Below are 18,110 nucleotides of genomic sequence, written 5' to 3' on the forward strand. Positions count from 1 at the left end.
GAAGGACCTTTATATTGTCCATGTGTGTGTATATCCTAGGAGTACTTGATGACACTAGATGCGAAAGTTGAAAACTTCTCCATCACCCAGCACTGACATCACTCCTTGATCAGCATAAAAGTAAACAAGAAGTATCAAACTCACTCGTAGCATTACTTAAACGCACCATGATCTGTTACAGAAATTCCATTACCTGATTTTCATTAATATCTTAGAATGAACTTATTCAGGTCCATCAAGGCCCAGATTTCGCAGAGGCAGGGCATCTCACGGCGTACCCCGCTAGTTAGACTTTTTCCTCACCCTAGAGCTCCAAAAAATTTTGCCCTGCAAGCTGCTGAAAGCGTGAGCTGATAATGGCGTGGTGGGGGCAACGGGGCATCTGGGATCTTAGTGAACGACGGGACTACAGTCTGTCTCCTTAACCGATGAGGTATAAGGTTTGAGAAAGAAACAGTAATGATGGAGAAGGAAAAAGGGTGAATTAGAGTCAACTCAGGTAAAGAAAGAGAAATAAAGAGAGGGCAATTAGGACTGGATTAAGAGAGAGCATAAAGAAAAGTAAGAAAAAAAATTAAAATTTAAAATCAGTTTGAGAATGGCATTGGCAGAGCTCTGGAAGAACCGGTTGCCTGTTGATGGCTGGGAAATATTTCTAGGTAATCGTTTGTTAAAAATTTTTTTTTAAAAAGCTGGCATAACCAAAAGTGGAATTGCTCTCAAATATAAGAGTTGCATTTTAATGGTTTTAACAGATTTTGTTTTGTTCTATATGAAATTGATGTAGTCATAAGGATAAATTTTAGAAAGTTCTGCCAACCGTATTTAGCATCATAGGGGGCGGGCGGGCGGGCAAGTGTGGGGCAAACAACAACAGCAACAACTTGCATTTATATAGCGTCTTTAACATAGTAAAACGTCCCAAGGTGCTCCACAGGAGCGATTATCAAACAAAATTTGACACCAAACCACATAAGGAGGTTTTAGGACAGGTGACCAAAAGCTTGGACAAAGAGGTAGGTTTTAAAGAGCGTCTTAAAGGCGGAGAGAGAGGTGGAGAGGTTTAGGGAGGGACTTCCAGAGCTGAGGACCCAGGCAGCTGAAGGCACAGCTGCCAATGGTGGAGTGATTATTAGTGCTGTACTGTGTTTGCTGCACGCGGCATTTTGCAATGTGTGTTTTTGGGGACAGAATGAGGCTTTACAACAGACAACATGATCCTTATTTCAATATATTTCTTCAAATTTTGCCCCATTGTTGAATTTCACAACTTTAGCCCACCTTGCCCGTGTAAAATAGGCACATCCAGAGACTGGCCTGCTCAAGTAGGCTTCTTAAAGGGAGAACACCGTTTGAATGGCTGTTAAAAGAATGTTTTATTTTGCATTTGCAGTTGCATTTTGCTGCATTTTTGTTAGGGTTTTGCAATTTTTGGGGTTTTTTTTGTCCCCACTATGAAAAGAGCCTCCCCTGTCCCAGAAGGTCTCCTTCAGTGCTGTATGATTCTGTCATTATTTTTGATTTCTGCTGCCGTTTAAATAGTGCCATTCAAAGTGCTGAAATTGGGAATTCCTTTGGGTGTTTATGTAGTGCTGCGTGATTTAGATGAGGAAGACAAATTCATGGTAGCGACGAATTGATGCGGGAACAACAAATACATGTGCAATGACACCTGAGGTGTTTTTCCACATCCGTCAATACTCCAGCAGCCGCGTTTAGGGAGTCCCTGACACCCCATGGACATGTCAGAGACCTGCCTTCACTGCCTCTGCTTCACTAAACGGGCTGTTGTACAGTTGTACCATCTGCTGCACAAATCACCTTCAGACAGCATCTGGGATGGCTCTTTTCATGGAAGTGAAGATTACTACATCAAGAAGCTCTCATGTTGTTCAATCTTTCCAAGGCTGCAGAGGGCATCTGGCACATCAGGAGGTCTGCAGTGCACAATGTATCAAGCAAATGGCAAACACTATGTTGGCTAGGGGCAACGCCTTCTTCACTTTCCCTATGGAAAGGAACCATTAACTGGACACAGCACAGAGCTTTCAGTGGGGGACAAGGTTGTTTTAAGTGCAGTGCACTGAAGATGGCACTCATCTGAGCAACAGGACTCCTCATGTCAATTGTCTGGCCTACATGAACAGAAAAGTTCCCTGAGAGTCCCCTGAGGGCATCTCGCTGTCTAACCGGTATTCAGTTCAGAATACTGGTGAGGGAGAGGGTTCCCTTGGGGAGTGCAGCCAGAGCCAAGACCATAGCACCATGGGTGGCCCAGCTGTACGGGGAGGTGGGGGGGAGAGGAGAAAGGTCAAGAAGGCAATAGTGATAGGGGATTCTATAGTTAGGGGAGCAGACAGGCGTTTCTGTGGTCACAGACGTGATTCCAGGATGGTATGTTGCCAGGGCAAGGATGTCACTGAGCGGCTGCAGAAAATTCTGGAGGGGGAGGTTGAACAGTCAGAGGTCATGGTCCATATCAGTACCAACGACATAGATAAAAAGAGGGATGAGGTATTGCGAGCAGATTTTAACGAATTAGGAAAGAGATTAAGAAGCCGGACCTCAAAGGTAGTAATCTCCGGATTGCTCCCAGTGCCACGTGCTAGTGGGGCATGGGACCAGTTCTGGGGGAGGTGGGACCTGTACAAGCCAGACGGGTTGCATCTCAACAGGGCTAGGACCAATATCCTCGGGGAGGTTTGCTATTGATGTTGGGGAGGGTTTAAACTAGCTTGGCAGGGGGATGGGAACCTGAGCGTAGATTCAGAAGGGAGAGAAACAGAGCTGTAAATGGAAGGCAGAAAATTAGTAAGTGAGTTTGGAAGGCAGAGGAAACAAAGGTTAGAAACTGGACAACAAAGGAGTTTGGCAGTGCTTAATGGGATATACTTCAATGCAAGGTGTATAGTGAATAAGGCAGATGAGCTAAGGGCACAGATAGACGCGTGGAAGTACGATATCTTAGCTATTACAGAAACATGGTTTAAATGAGCAGGAATGGCAACTCAACATTTCTGGTCACAGGGTTTTCAGACAAGATAAAAAGGGAGAAGTGGGGGACAACATTGGTTCAAGAAACAATTACGGCTGTGAGGAGGGATGATATGTTAGAAGGATCATCAAATGAGGCCATATGGGTTGAGCTAAAGAACAAAATAGGGGCAGTCACACTTCTGGGAGTGTACTATAGACCCCCAAACAGTCAGAGGGAGATAGAAGAGCAAATATGTAGCCAAATTTCTGAGAAGTGCAAAGACAATAGGACAGTAATAATAAGAACATAAGAACATAAGAAATTGGAGCAGGAGTAGGCCAATCGGCCCCTCGAGCCTGCTCCGCCATTCAATAAGATCATGGCTGATCTGATCCCAACCACAAATCTAAAGAACACAAGAAGTAGGAGCAGGACCCGGCCACACAGCCCCTGGGCCCTCTCCGCCACCCACAGGGCATTGACCGATCCGAACTCAGCTTCATGTCCAATTTCCTGCCCGCTCCCCATAACCCCTAATTCCCTTTACTTCTAGAAAACTGTCTATTTCTGTTTTAAATTTATCTAATGATGTAGCTTCCACAGCTTCCTGGGGCAGCAAATTCCACAGACCTACCACCCTCTGAGTGAAGAAGTTTCTCCTCATCTCAGTTTTGAAAGAGCAGCCCCTTATTCTAAGATTATGCCCCCTAGTTCTAGTTTCACCCATCTTTGGGAACATCCTTACTGCATCCACCCGATCAAGCCCCTTCACAATCTTATATGTTTCAATAAGATCGCCTCTCATTCTTCTGAACTCCAATGAGTAGAGTCCCAATCGACTCAACCTCTCCTCATATGTCCGCCCCCTCATCCCCGGGATTAACCGAGCGAACCTTCTTTGTACTGCCTCGAGAGCAAGTATGTCTTTTCTTAAGTATGGAGACCAAAACTGTATGCAGTATTCCAGGTGCGGTCTCACCAATACCCTATATAACTGCAGCAATACCTCCCTGTTTTTATATTCTATCCCCCTAGCAATAAAAGCCAACATTCCGTTTGCTTTCTTGATCACCTGCTGCACCTGCATACCAACTTTTTGATTTTCTTGCACTAGGACCCCCAGATCCCTTTGTACTGCAGTACTTTCCAGTCTCTCGCCATTAAGAAAATAACTTGCTCTCTGATTTTTCCTGCCAAAGTGCATAACCTCACATTTTCTAATATTATATTGCATCTGCCAAATCTCCGCCCACTCACCCAGCTTGTCTATATCCCCCTGCAGGATTTTTATGTCCTCCTCACTCTCTACTTTCCCTCCCATCTTTGTATCATCTGCAAATTTTGATATGTTGCACTCGGTCCCCTCCTCCAAATAGTTAATATAGATTGTAAAGAGTTGGGGACCCAGCACCGACCCCTGCGGAACACCACTGGTTACTGGTTGCCAGTCCGAAAATGAACCATTTATCCCAACTCTCTGCTTCCTGTTCGATAACCAATCCTCCACCCATGCCAGAATGTTACCCCCATCCCGTGATTTTTTATCTTAAGTAACAATCTTTTATGTGGCACCTTGTCGAATGCCTTCTGGAAGTCTAAATACACTATGTCCACTGGTTCCCCTTTATACACCCTGTACGTTATATCCTCAAAGAACTCAAGCAAATTTGTCAGACATGACTTCCCCTTCATAAAGCCATGCTGACTTTGTCCTATTAAATTATGCTTATCTAAATGTTCCGTTACTGTCTCCTTAATAATAGACTCCAAAATTTTACCCACCACAGATGTTAAGCTAACTGGCCTATAATTTCCAGCCTTCTGCCTACTACCCTTTTTAAATAACGGTGTTACATTAGCAGTTTTCCAATCTGCCGGGACCTCTCCTGAGTCCAGGGAATTTTGGAAAACTATCACCAAAGCATCCACAATCCCTACTGCCACTTCCCTCAAGACCCTAGGATGGAAGCCATCAGGTCCAGGGGATTTATCCGCTTTGAGTCCCATTATTTTACTGAGTACCATCTCCTGAGTGATTTTAATCGTATTTAGCTCCTCCCCCCGTAGAGTCCCCTGTTTGTCCAGTGTTGGGATATTCTTAGTGTCCTCTACTGTAAAGACTGAAACAAAATATTTGTTCAGCATTTTTGCCATCTCCATGTTTCCCACCATTAATTTCCCGGTCTCATCCTCTAAGGGACCTACGTTTGCCTTAGCCACCCTTTTTCTTTTTATATAACTATAGAAACTCTTGCTATCTGTTTTTATATTTTTTGCTAATTTATTTTCATAATCTATCTTCCCTTTCTTAATCAATCCTTTAGTTACTTTTTGCTGTCTTTTGAAGAATTCCCAATCTTCTATCCTCCCACTAAGTTTGGCTACCTTATATGTCCTTGTTTTTAGTCGGATACTATCCTTGATTTCTTTACTTAGCCACGAATGGCTGTCATTTCTTTTACACCCTTTTTTCCTCAGTGGAATATATTTATTTTGAAAGTTGTAAAATAACTCCCTAAATGAACACCACTGCTCATGTACCGTCTTACCCTTTAATCTATTTTCCCAGTCCACTTTAATCAATTCCGCTCTCATACCATCATAGTCTCCTTTATTCAAGCTCAGTACGCTTGTTTGAGAATCAACCTTCTCACCCTCTAATTGGATATGGAATTCAACCATGTTGTGGTCGCTCGTTCCAAGGGGATCCTTAACTAGGACATTATTAATTAATCCTGACTCATTACACAGGACCAGGTCCAAGGTTGCCTGCCCCCTAGTAGGATCAGTTACATACTGCTCAAGAAATCCATCCCTGATCCACTCAATGAACTCGTCCTCAAGGCTGCCCTGCCCAATTTGATTTGTCCAGTTAATATGATAATTAAAATCCCCCATAATTATAGCTGTTCCCTTATTACATGCCCCGACTATTTCCTGATTAATACTTCTTCCAGCAGAGTTGCAACTATTAGGAGGCCTATATACTACGCCCACTAGTGTTTTTTTCCCCTTATTATTCCTTATCTCCACCCAAACTGTTTCATTATCTTGATGCTTTGTCCCAATATCATTTCTCTGTATTACAGTGATTCCTTCCTTTATTAACATAGCCACCCCACCTCCCCTTCCTTCCTGCCTGTCCTTCCTGATTGTTAAATACCCTGGCATATTTAATTCCCAGTCGTTGTCACCCTGCAGCCATGTTTCTGTAATGGCCACAAGATCTTACCCATACGTAGTTATTTGTGCCGTTAACTCGTCCATTTTGTTACGAATGCTACGTGCATTCAGATAAAGAACTTTCAATCTGTTTTGTGACGCTTAGTTCCTGCTTTTTCCTTTTTTAACACTTTACCTATTACTCCATACCTTCTGTCCCTTCCTGTTACGCTTTCCTCTCTCTCCCTGCTCAGGTTCCCAACCCCCTGCCACTTTAGTTTAAACCCTCCCCAACAGCACTAGCAAACACTAATAGGGGATTTCAACTACCTGAATATTAACTGGGATACAATCAGTGCAAAAGTTATAGAGGGTGCAGAACTCTTCAATTGCATTCAGGAGAACTTTTTTAGCCAATACATAGCAAGCCCAATAAGAGGGGGGGGCAGTTCTGGATTTAGTTTTAGGGAATGAGGCTGGACAGGTGGAAGGAGTATCAGTGGGAGAGCATTTTGGTGGTAGTGATCATAATTCAGTTAGATTTAGCATAGTTATGGAAAAGGACAAAGAAAGAACAGGAGTAAAAGTTCGAAATTGGGGAAAGGCTAATTTTACTAAGCAGAGAAGTGATTTAGCAAAAGTGGACTGGAAACAGCTACTTGAAGGTAAATCAGTGTCAGAACAGTGGGAGGCATTCAAGGGGGAGATTCAAGGGGTTCAGAGTAAACATGTTCCCACAAAGAAAAAGGGTGTGACTGCCAAATCTAGAGCCGCCTGGATGACAAGGAGCAGTTAGGGTAAGATAAGGCAAAATGGGGAAGCTTATGTCATACACTGAGAGCTCAATACTGCAGAAAGCTTGGAGGAGTATAGAAAGTGCGGGGATGAAATTAAAAAGGAAATTAGGAAAGCAAAGAGAGGGCATGAAAAAATACTGGCAAGTAAAATTAAGAAAAACTCAAAAATATTTTATAAATACACAAAGAGCAAGAGGGTAACTAAGGAAAGAGTAGGGCCTGATCGAGACGAGAAAAGTAACCTATGTGTGGAGGCGGAAGAAGTGGGTATGGTTTTTAATGAATACTTTGCATCTGTCTTCACAAAAGAGGGGGACAATGCAGAGATTGTAGTTAAGGAGGAGTGTGAAATATTGGATGGGATAAACATAGTGAGAGAGGAAGTATTAAGGGGTTTAGCACCTTTGAAAGTAGATAAATTGCCAGGCCCGGATGAAATGTATCCCAGGCTGTTAAGAGAAGCAAGGGAGGAAATAGCGGAGGCTCTGACCATCATTTTCCGATCCTCCCTGGCTACAGGTATGATGCCGGAGGATTGGAGAAAGAGATGGACCGAGTAATTAGAGGCCAGTCAGCCTAACCTCGGTGGTGGGCAAATTATTGGAATCCATTCTGAGGGACAGCATAAATCATCATTTAGAAAGGCACAGGTTAATCAAGGACAGTCAGCATGGATTTGTTAACGGAAGGTCGTGTCTGACTAATTCGATTGAATTTTTTGAGGAGATAACAAGGAGGGTCGATGAGGGTAACGCATTTGATGTAGTGTACATGGATTTTGGCAAGGCTTTTGACAAGGCAGACTGGACAAAAAAGTAAAAGCCCACGGGATCCAAGGGAAAGCTGGATCCAAAATTGTCTCAGTGGCAGGAAGCAAAGGGTAATGCTTGACGGGCGTTTCTGTGACTGGAAGACTGTTTCCAGCGAGGTTCCGCAAGGCTCAGTCCTAGGTCCCTTGCTTTTTGTGGTATATATAAATGATTTGGACTTTGGACTTATATGTGGGGGGCTTGATCAAGAGGTTTACAGATGATCCAAAAATTGGCTGTGTGGTTGATAGTGAGGAGTAGACTGCAGGAAGATATCAATGGACTAGTCAGGTGGACAGAAAAGTGGCAAATGGAATTCAATCGAGACAAGTGTGAGGTAATGCATTTGGGGAGGACAAACAAGGCAAGGGAGTACACAATAAATGAGAGAATACTGAGAGGTGTAGAGAAAGTGAGGGACCTTGGAGTGCATGTCCACAGATCCCTGAAGGTAGCAGGACAGGTAGATAAGGTGGTTAAAAAGGCATACGGGATACTTTCCTTTGGTTAGGCCACAGCTTGAGTGCTGTTTGCAGTTCTGGTCACCACATTACAGGAAAGATGTGATTGCACTAGAGAGGGTACAGAGGAGATTTACGAGGATGTTGACAGGGAGAACTTTAGCCATGAGAAAAGATTGGATAGGCTGGGGTTGTTTTCTTTGGAACAAAGGAGGCTGAGGGGAGATTTAATTGAGGTATATAAAATTATGACGGGAGTGGATAGGCAGGACTTGGTGGTGGACAATTAAACAACTAACGGGAGGAGGAGGCTCTGCAAACATCCCCATTCTCAATGATGGCGGAGTCCAGCACGTGAGTGCAAAAGACGAGGCTGAAGCGTTTGCAACCATCTTCAGCCAGAAGTGCCGAGTGGATGATCCATCTCAGCCTCCTCCCAATATCCCCACCATCACGGAAGCCAGTCTTCGGCCAATTCGATTCACTCCACGTGATATCAAGAAACGGCTGAGTGCACTGGATACAGCAAAGGCTATGGGCCCCGACAACATCCCAGCTGTAGTGCTGAAGACTTGTGCTCCAGAACTAGCTGCGCCTCTAGCCAAGCTGTTCCAGTACAGCGACAACACTGGCATCTACCCGACAATGTGGAAAATTGCCCAGGTATGTCCTGTCCACAAAAAGCAGGACAAATCCAATCCGGCCAATTACCGCCCCATCAGTCTACTCTCAATCATCAGCAAAGTGATGGAAGGTGTCGTCGACAGTGCTATCAAGCGGCACTTACTCACCAATAACCTGCTCACCGATGCTCAGTTTGGGTTCCGCCAGGACCACTCGGCTCCGGACCTCATTACAGCCTTGGTCCAAACATGGACAAAAGAGCTGAATTCCAGAGGTGAGGTGAGAGTGACTGCCCTTGACATCAAGGCAGCATTTGACCGAGTGTGGCACCAAGGAGCCCTAGTAAAATTGAAGTCAATGGGAATCAGGGGGAAAACCCTCCAGTGGCTGGAGTCATACCTAGCACAAAGGAAGATGGTAGTGGTTGTTGGAGGCCAATCATCTCAGCCCCAGGGCATTGCTGCAGGAGTTCCTCAGGGCAGTGTCCTAGGCCCAACCATCTTCAGCTGCTTCATCAATGACCTTCCCTCCATCATAAGGTCAGAAATGGGGATGTTCGCTGATGACTGCACAGTGTTCAGTTCCATTCGCAACCCCTCAGATAATGAAGCAGTCCCAGCCTGCATGCAGCAAGACCTGGACAACATCCAGGCTTGGGCTCATAAGTGGCAAGTAACATTCGCGCCAGATAAGTGCCAGGCAATGACCATCTCCAACAAGAGAGAGTCTAACCACCTCCCCTTGACATTCAACGGCATTACCATCGCCGAATCCCCCACCATCAACATCCTGGGGGTCACCGTTGACCAGAAACTTAACTGGATCAGCCATATAAATACTGTGGCTACGAGAGCAGGTCAGAGGCTGGGTATTCTGCGGCGAGTGACTCACCTCCTGACTCCCCAAAGCCTTTCCACCATCTACAAGGCACAAGTCAGGAGTGTGATGGAATACTCTCCACTTGCCTGGATGAGTGCAGCTCCAACAACACTCAAGAAGCTCGACACCATCCAAGATAAAGCAGCCCGCTTGATTGGCACCACATCCACCACCCTAAACATTCACTCCCTTCACCACCGGCGCATTGTGGCTGCAGTGTGCACCATCCACAGGATGCACTGCAGCAACTCGCCAAGGCTTCTTCGACAGCACCTCCCAAACCCGAGACCTCTACCACCTAGAAAGACAAGAGCAGCAGGCACATGGGAACAACACCACCTGCACGTTCCCCTCCAAGTCACACACCATCCCGACTTGGAAATATATCGCCGTTCCTTCATTGTCGCTGGGTCAAAATCCTGGAACTCCCTTCCGAACAGCACTGTGGGAGAACCGTCACCACACGGACTGCAGCGGTTCAAGAAGGCGGCTCACCTCCACCTTCTCGAGGGCAATTAGGGATGGGCAATAAATGCTGGCCTCGCCAGCGACGCCCACATCCCGTGAACCAATAAATAAAACTTATTTCCCTTAGCAAAGGAGTCAGTGACCGGGGGCATAGATTTAAAGTAATTGGTGGAAGGATTAGAGGGGAGCTGAGGGGAAATTTTTTCACCCAGCTCTTGGTAGGGGTCTGGAAGTCACTGCCTGAAAGGGTGGTGGAGGAAGAAACCCTCATTGCATTTAAAGGGTACTTGGATGTGCACTTGAAGTATCATAACCTACAGGGCTACGGACCAAATGCTGGAAAGTGGGATTAAGCTGGATAGCTCTTCTTCGGCCGGCTCGGACACGATGGGCCGAATGGCCTCCTTCTGCGCCGTAACTTTCTATGATTCCATGAAAAGGTTTACATTTAACTAATGACCAGGTGGCATCTTTGTATACTTCAATAGCCATTATCTAGGAAGATAATGGTTATTGATGTATAGCCATAATAGCTATACATCAATATAGCTATATATTGCTATATATATATGACGTATTTATTGTGTGGCACTCCATGGTGGTGATGAAGTAGTTGAAGCACTGTGTGGAGACCACGGCTAGCCTCTGCATCCATGGCTGTTGATGCCACTGAGCAATCCACTACCAGCAGCGAGGACTGGAAGCCTGGGCATTTGTTTGCTGTTCCTTGGCCACCACCTCTGTCTGCAAGAAAGGCGTGCCTTCCAGCTTTGGCACAGTGAGAGAGTGTGCGCAAAAGGATCAATGGCTGTGCACAGTGCTTGAAATAATACCTCCCAGAGGGTGTGGGAGTTCCCGACTTAGATTTGTGGCATGTTCGATGGACCCCCAAAACAATTCTAGGATAAAGTCAAGAGCTCACTTGCACTTGCCTTCCTTCTGGGGCCAGCAAACTTCTGCCTCAATTTCAGCCAGGTCCAAGGGGCAGCACTAACTCATTCGTTGACTTCCCTCAATGCACTGGCACCTGTGCTTTTTCTGCAGGGTGGCCTTCAGGGACTGCAGTTTTGCAAAGCCATCCAGCATGGTCCTGCGCTTGTGGATATTGGGCTTCTCCACCCAAGCTGCCATCTGCAGTATATTGTTTGGCAATGCCCACAATTTTGGGATCTCCCTCTCCTGTCTTTTTTAAGAGGAGTATAAGAAGTGAAAAGCTGCAGTGGAGAATGAGAGGTGATCTTATTGAAACATATAGATCCTGAGGGGACTAGAAGGGGTGGATGCTGAGAGGATGTTTCCCCTTGTGGAAGAGACTAGAACTAGGTGCCACAGTTTAAAAATAAGGGGTCTCCCATTTAAGACAGAGATGAGGAGAATTTTTTTTCTCAGAGGATCGTGAGTCTGTGGAACTCCCTTCCCCAGAGTGCAGTGGAGGCAGGGTCATTGAATATTTATAAGGCCGAGTTAGATAGATTCCTGATTAACAAGGGAGTCAAAGGTTATAGTAGGTAGACGGGAAAATAGGGTTGAGGTCGCAATCAGATCAGCCATGATCTGATCAAATGGCAGAGCAGGCTCGAGGGGCCGAATGGCGTATTCCTGCTCTTAATTCGTGTGTTCATACATATCAGATGTTATATCAAAGTATTAGCATTCCTCCCAAAGTGGGTGTGATGAAATACATGCAACAGTCAGTTAGATTAGATGGGAGGATGTTTCAGCTGAATGCATGTAAGGATGTGAGTGAAGGAACACTTTCAGGAGAAGACTGAGGGTATACCTCTCTTCCTCATGGGGATTCATGGTAAAGCTTGTAAGTCATTTAAGACTGTGTAAGGTAGGTAATTGAAGTGTCACACCTACTTAGTATACTGCATTAAAGTAAGATGAAAGTGGATCCTTGTACCTTTGCTGACTTTGTTCCATGTGCATGATCATGCGGAGGCAGCATACACACTGGTGGGAACCTACTCCCTTTCTCCCAGGCTGCTGTTCTTGGAGGTCTGTGGTTCTCAGTGCCAAAGAACGCTTTCCTCCTTGGCCTTACTTCTTCCAAAAGAATCTCTACTGCCCCATCAGATAAATGGGCTGCTCTGTGATCTAAACAGCTGCTTCCAAACAAGCCTCAAAAGCTTTCTCCTTTCATCAGTTGGAAGTTTCTGAATGTCCGTCCCTTTGAGCTGCTGCAGACCATTAAATCCTGTAGCAGAATGGGATTTTCTGCTCCCAGTAGACAAGCACCCAGTGAGAGGCATTTCCCGTGCACTGCCCAACTACCCATCAGGCTTATGTCAGATCAGAAAATCTAGGTTAGTATGTTCAAGGGATGTAATGCATCTTGAGGTCCAAGTAATTTTGATTACTTTTTGTAACTTCTCAACCACTTGATGCAGTATCTATACAGTCCAGCTTACATGTTGTTCCATACGTACTTGTGACTCTTAATCTTTATGAGTAGGGAACAACCAAGTAATTGGTTAGCATTCATCACACAAAAATTGTAAATCTCTGAACTCAGACAATGTAAGGCTGTAGGTGAATGATGCAGTGATATGGAATGGAGATTGCATCAGTGGAAAAGGAGCTAATTGTACAAAACTGTAAATAATATAGTTCGGAATTAGATTTTTTTGTATTTAGTACAGACAAGTCATATGCTCTGCATTTTATTTTTGGGAAGATTTTGAATTTGTTTCTGGAATGCTCATTTTCCTTTTGCTTCTTTCCTTTGACCAACAATTAGACTTTATTCTTGGAACTGTCACTGTTGTGCAACATTCTCTTATGTTGATGGTTTAACATTTTGGAATGTGGATCACTCCTGATATGGTACAGGAAAGCTTGATCCCTTGTTGTATGAGTCAACTGATCTCAAGCCAAGCCAGTGGTGGGAGCTTCAGTGCCTCTGGGCTTGGGAGGGGAGAAATATTCGTCACGGTTCTGGCTCCTGGTCTTTATCCAGTGACACCTGCTGACATCGGATGAGACTCAGCACAAATGGCATGCCTGTCAAGGCCGACACCTCAAGAATGATTACTTGGGATAGATTTTCAACTTGCCACCTGGGTGTAAAACTGGCTTTGCAAAATTTTGCAGCCTGCCCACACGTTATAGAAGCCAACCCATTTTCACTTCCATTGATTTCAGTAGGTGGCCAAGCTGAAACACCAGTTTTATGCCTAGACGATAAGTTGAAAATCTCCCACCGTGTGTCGGTGAGATCAGGAGAGATGGGGAATGATGGAAGTTGCAGTCACATCCACAGTGCCGCATACAGTGGGTCACTGATCTCACTAATCGCACCACAGGGAGATGTTGAGCAGAGGACCAACCACTTCCCTGAAATCAGAGGCAGCAGTATACCCTGGCCGATCCCATGTACCTCCTGGTAGTTGGCTAGCAGAGCAACATTAATAAAAGACTGGGAGCTGTTTGCTTCAGAACATGTGAAAGCTGATGGCCATTCAGCCCACCAAAGTTCACCCATCTTGTATTCCAATTCTTCTAGTCCAGCATCCAATTGCATTTTGAATATCCCTAGAGCCTGCATCTCTACTACCCTACCTGGTATATTATTATAGATTTATCAGCCTTTGCATGAAGAAGTTCCTCTCGTACCTGATGTTAATTTACTTTTCACTGATTTATGCTTATGACCCTTGCTTCTACTATCTTATCAGTTGGGATTTTATTCCACGTATTGGTCTCCGTTGCTTACTTCATATCTCTGAAGCCCCTCGTTGTTCTGATGCTTCCCCTTTGGCCTTCTATTCCTCTGCCTTTAAATTCTTCTGCTGCATGCCCCGTCTGCCTCCTTACCTCTTCTCCTGCCAGACCTAACCTTTCCCTCTCCTACCCAATTTGCTTCCAGCCATCTACCATCCAATTTGGTTTTTCTCTCAGCAGTGTATTCATTTCAAATAAAGAAAGAACTTGCATCTATATAGACCTCAGGGCATCTTATGGCACTTCACAGCCAGTGAAGTACTTTTGAAGTGTAATCGCTGTTGCAGTGTAGGGTCATGCAGCAGCCAATTTGTGCACAGCAAGGTCCCATGAACAGCAATGAGATAAATGACCAGATAATCTGTTTCAGTAACGTTGGTTGAGGGATAAATATTGGCCAGGACACTGGAAGAAATCCCCTGCTCTTCTTCGAATAGTGCAGTGGTATCTTTTACGGCTACCTGGGATGGTAGACTTGGTTTAATGCCTCATCTGACAGCACCTCCCTCAATACTGCGCTGGAGTGTCAGCCTAGATTATGTGCTGAGAGTGGGGCTTGAACTAAGAATATTCTGGCCAGGATTTTGACCCGGAGCCAGGAAGGGGATGGGGGAGGGGGTCAAATCACGGACAGGTTTCCCGGACATTCGTACGATTTTGTTTTTATTTTTTTTTGTCGGTTTCCTGTCCGACTGGCCCGGCCTTATTGACAGGCTGGCTTCAGTCAGACAGGAGCAGAGCAAAGAAAAGGACGTGAAAAGGTAAGCCTTCAGGTAAGTCTTTGATTGTATGGATGGGGGTGGGCGGTGGACATGGGAGCACCAGTGGGGGCACCTGTGGGCATCGGAGGAGTCGTCATGGGGGGAGCGATTGGGGGTCAGTCACCGAGGTGGAGGGGGTCAGGATAGGGGTCATTGCAGTTGTCCGCGATCGTTTGGGTGGGATCGGGGGTCATCGTAGGTGTCTGTGATCGTTGCGGGGGGGATCGGAGATCGTTGGGTGGGGGGGGGGGGTCATGATCGTTGTGGGGGTCGCTGCAGGTAGGCTTGTTGGGCCTGGGGGAAGCATTCCTGCTCCTCCAGGCCTACAAGCTGTGCCATAAAGGCAATTACCTGCAGTTTCGGGCCTTCTTGCCTCCTCTCACGCGGTGTGAAGGAGAAGGCCTGGGAATCCCAGTCCCCAGGGGTTGAAATTGCAAAACCTTTCAAAATGGAGGCTCGCAGCCTCCTTGTGATGTTTTAGTGATCACTCCGCCTCCTGGGAGTAGGTTGGTTGCCCGCCCCTCGTCCCACCCCGGTGAAAACCGGAAATGGGCGGGTTGGGGGCAGGTCTGAAATTTGTTGCGACTTTCACTGCCCCCCACCCGTTTTTCACAGTTAAAATTCTGCCCTCTGACTCCGGGGTGAGAGTGCTACCACTGAGCCAAGGCTGACACCCACCCCCGCCCCCCCATTTCACTGTGAATCATGGAAAGCAATATATAGACACCGACTCTGGGAGAGAAAGCTTGCAGTACTGTTACTGAAATAGTGATAACACAATTTTAAAGGGCCTGTTCTACAAACTGCTCATCATTGCACAAGTTTTAAGGATTGTTTTCAGGTTAGCAATGTGGCGCAATTGGAATGTGTTGGGGAGGAGTGTACCTACTAGTTTATAATTGTGTAGGTCACCGTTTTGCTGTGGCTGTCTGACAGCATTCGTAAGGAAATGGGTGCGGAACTTGATGGGCCTGACTGAGTATACTGGCAGTCATTTGAGATTCTGAAAGGAAGTTAGTAACTTTGTGCCTGTTACTGTTCTCTAGGTCTTATCTCATAATCTGTGTACAGTCTTGCACATCCCGCATGACCCAGTGGCACTTGAAGAGCATTTCAGAGATGACGATGATGGGCCTGTATCCAGCCAGGGCTATATGCCGTATCTCAATAAATACATCCTTGATAAGGTAATCCTTAATCAGCGGTATCCTGAATGCATTTTTTTTTCTCTGTTTAGCATTATGATTTTGGGTCCATTTAATGTCCTGAATCCAGGAGGGTAGGAAGCTAAGTCTGTGAACGTGATGTCACTGTGCTTGCATAGTGCAGTTGAGCAGTGCAGGAGTGGATCCTCCTGCTACCAGCTTTCTTGAATGACATAACCAAGACTAGCACATTTACTGCCCAGGATGCAAATATCAGTCCAGACTTAATGGCGATCTCTGGGCTTCTGGTAAATACTTCTCACACTAAGTGGGTTATTTATTTAAATATTTTGTATTTAAATTGTCTCTATATAATTGTGGGCTGTATGTAACTCAGATTTATGGTGTTAATATTAAAAAAAATTAAAATCCTGAAAGCACTTTTTGTTGTAAGGAGGTAAGGAAGAAATGTGCAGTCATGTTTGATAATTTGCCTACCCAATACTCTCTAAATACTTAACCATCTTTTGACTAGGCAGTGTTCTTCAATAGCCCATCTCAAACAGTTTACCTTATGTCGGCATTTGAATCGTGTATTGGCGATGTGGGAGAAATGCTGACTTTATCGCACTGTAGAGTAGCCGAATGATGAAGAGGCAGAGTGCTTACTGCTGGATGAAAGTCCCAGCAGTACAACTTGCTCAGCACTTCATCAACTCTTAGCCCATCTGCTGGCAAGAGCATTGCAAAACTTGGTGGTGACCTGTCTAATTTACATTAACCACTTCATACCTTTTACTTTGATGAGCTAATTTACAGCGATAGTGATTTGCATTTGTATAACGCTTTTCAGGTGTAGGAAGATGTCTCAGAGCACTTTATAATAGGGAGGAAAAGGATGTCGTGGATGCTAAGCATGGGAAATAGGGAACAAAAAGTGGAGAGGCTAGATTGGGAACTGGAGGCACAGCCAACGATGAGGAGTTCAAAGAAGTTTTTGAAAGCAGAGAAGGAGATGGCAAGGTGGAGGGTTCCAGAAGGCAGGAGTGTACTAACTGCCAGTGGAAGAACGGGGGAAGCAAGGGGTGAGCAGAAGTCTGGTGTTGCATGACTGGAAGATGCATGCAGGAACATAAGGCCAGAGGGGATTGCGTGGTGTGAAGCCTTGGAGACATTTGAAAATGAGGGCAAGAATTTTGAAGTCAACCTGTTGAGAAATGAGGAGCCACTGCAGTATGGAGAGCAATGGGTGATAGGAGTGTGGGGCTATGTGGCTGGCGACGTGGGCTGTGGTAATTTGAAGCTTTGGGAGGGTTGAGGTGAGGAGGCCAGCGAGAAGGGTGTTAGAGAAGTCGAGCCTTGATGTGATGAAGGCATGGCCTAGAGTTTGGAAGAGATGGGGGCAGAGTGGACAATGTTGTGGAGCTGGAGGAAAACAGTTTTGGTAACAATGAATGGGGATGAGGAAGCAGCCGCAGGCTCGAGCAGAATACCTAGGCTCCGCACTTCCTGACTCAGCGTGAAATGGCAGCTGGTAAGGTTGATGGAGTTGAGTTCAGAGGCATGGACGTTTGGACAGGAGTCAGAGAGGATGGTCTTGATTTTGCCAATATTCAACTGAAGGAATCCTTGGCTTATCCAGGTCTTTATTTTCAGATATGCAGTTTGATATGAATCTAGGTCCCAGAGGCAGAAGAACAGATTCTGCCTCCCCCCACCCGCCCCCGGTAACCTGCTCCAACCTCACTTCCGGGAATTATCTGAAGGCAGGTGGTCCAAAATTGAAGTCTTCCCTCAGGTGAGCTGCCTCCGGAGACGTGACCAGCGCTGACAGCTCGCTGATGAGGCCAATTTCCATCGATCCTCGGGCCTTTTAGCATAGGGTGCGCGCTGCTCACACACCGCAGAGCCTGAGACCAAAAGCGGGCCGAGGCAAAAATCCATCCTGAGATATTTTTCGAAGGAGAGGGAGAGAAATCACTGGGCAAATCTACATAGGTCATTCTCGCTCCCTTTGAATGGCTGCCTCCAGAGTGGGACAGAAAGCAGCCTGAGGAAGAGGTTGCTTAGTTGGCCTTTTGACTGGGGAATGATGCATAGCATTGGGAGGAGCCTAAAAGAAGGAATGAAACTTAAATCTAAAACTAGGAAAAGAGTAATTGCTTTCCTCTTTCAATATTTCCAGGGATAAAGGGTAATTTAACCCATTAGACTGGGCTAACCCATTTTAATCAGTTTTCAATTCAATTGACCCAAAAGTTGGTGTCAGAAACTACATGCAAGTCCCTGCAGAACAATACT

At 45.6% G+C, this 18,110-nt stretch overlaps 1 protein-coding gene across 2 annotated transcripts in view; it reads left to right on the forward strand.

Moving 5' to 3' along the window:
- def6a (DEF6 guanine nucleotide exchange factor a) overlaps positions 1–18,110 on the forward strand; it is a 131,267-nt gene that overhangs the window by 27,939 nt on the left and 85,218 nt on the right. For both annotated transcript variants that reach the window (XM_068007364.1, XM_068007363.1), the window contains exon 2: positions 15,711–15,851. In XM_068007364.1, coding sequence (XP_067863465.1) covers positions 15,711–15,851 — 141 coding nt within the window. The remainder of the gene's footprint in view (positions 1–15,710; positions 15,852–18,110) is intronic.

The sequence above is a fragment of the Heptranchias perlo genome, chromosome 27 (assembly GCF_035084215.1).
Source record: "Heptranchias perlo isolate sHepPer1 chromosome 27, sHepPer1.hap1, whole genome shotgun sequence".
Taxonomy (NCBI): Eukaryota; Metazoa; Chordata; class Chondrichthyes; order Hexanchiformes; family Hexanchidae; genus Heptranchias; species Heptranchias perlo.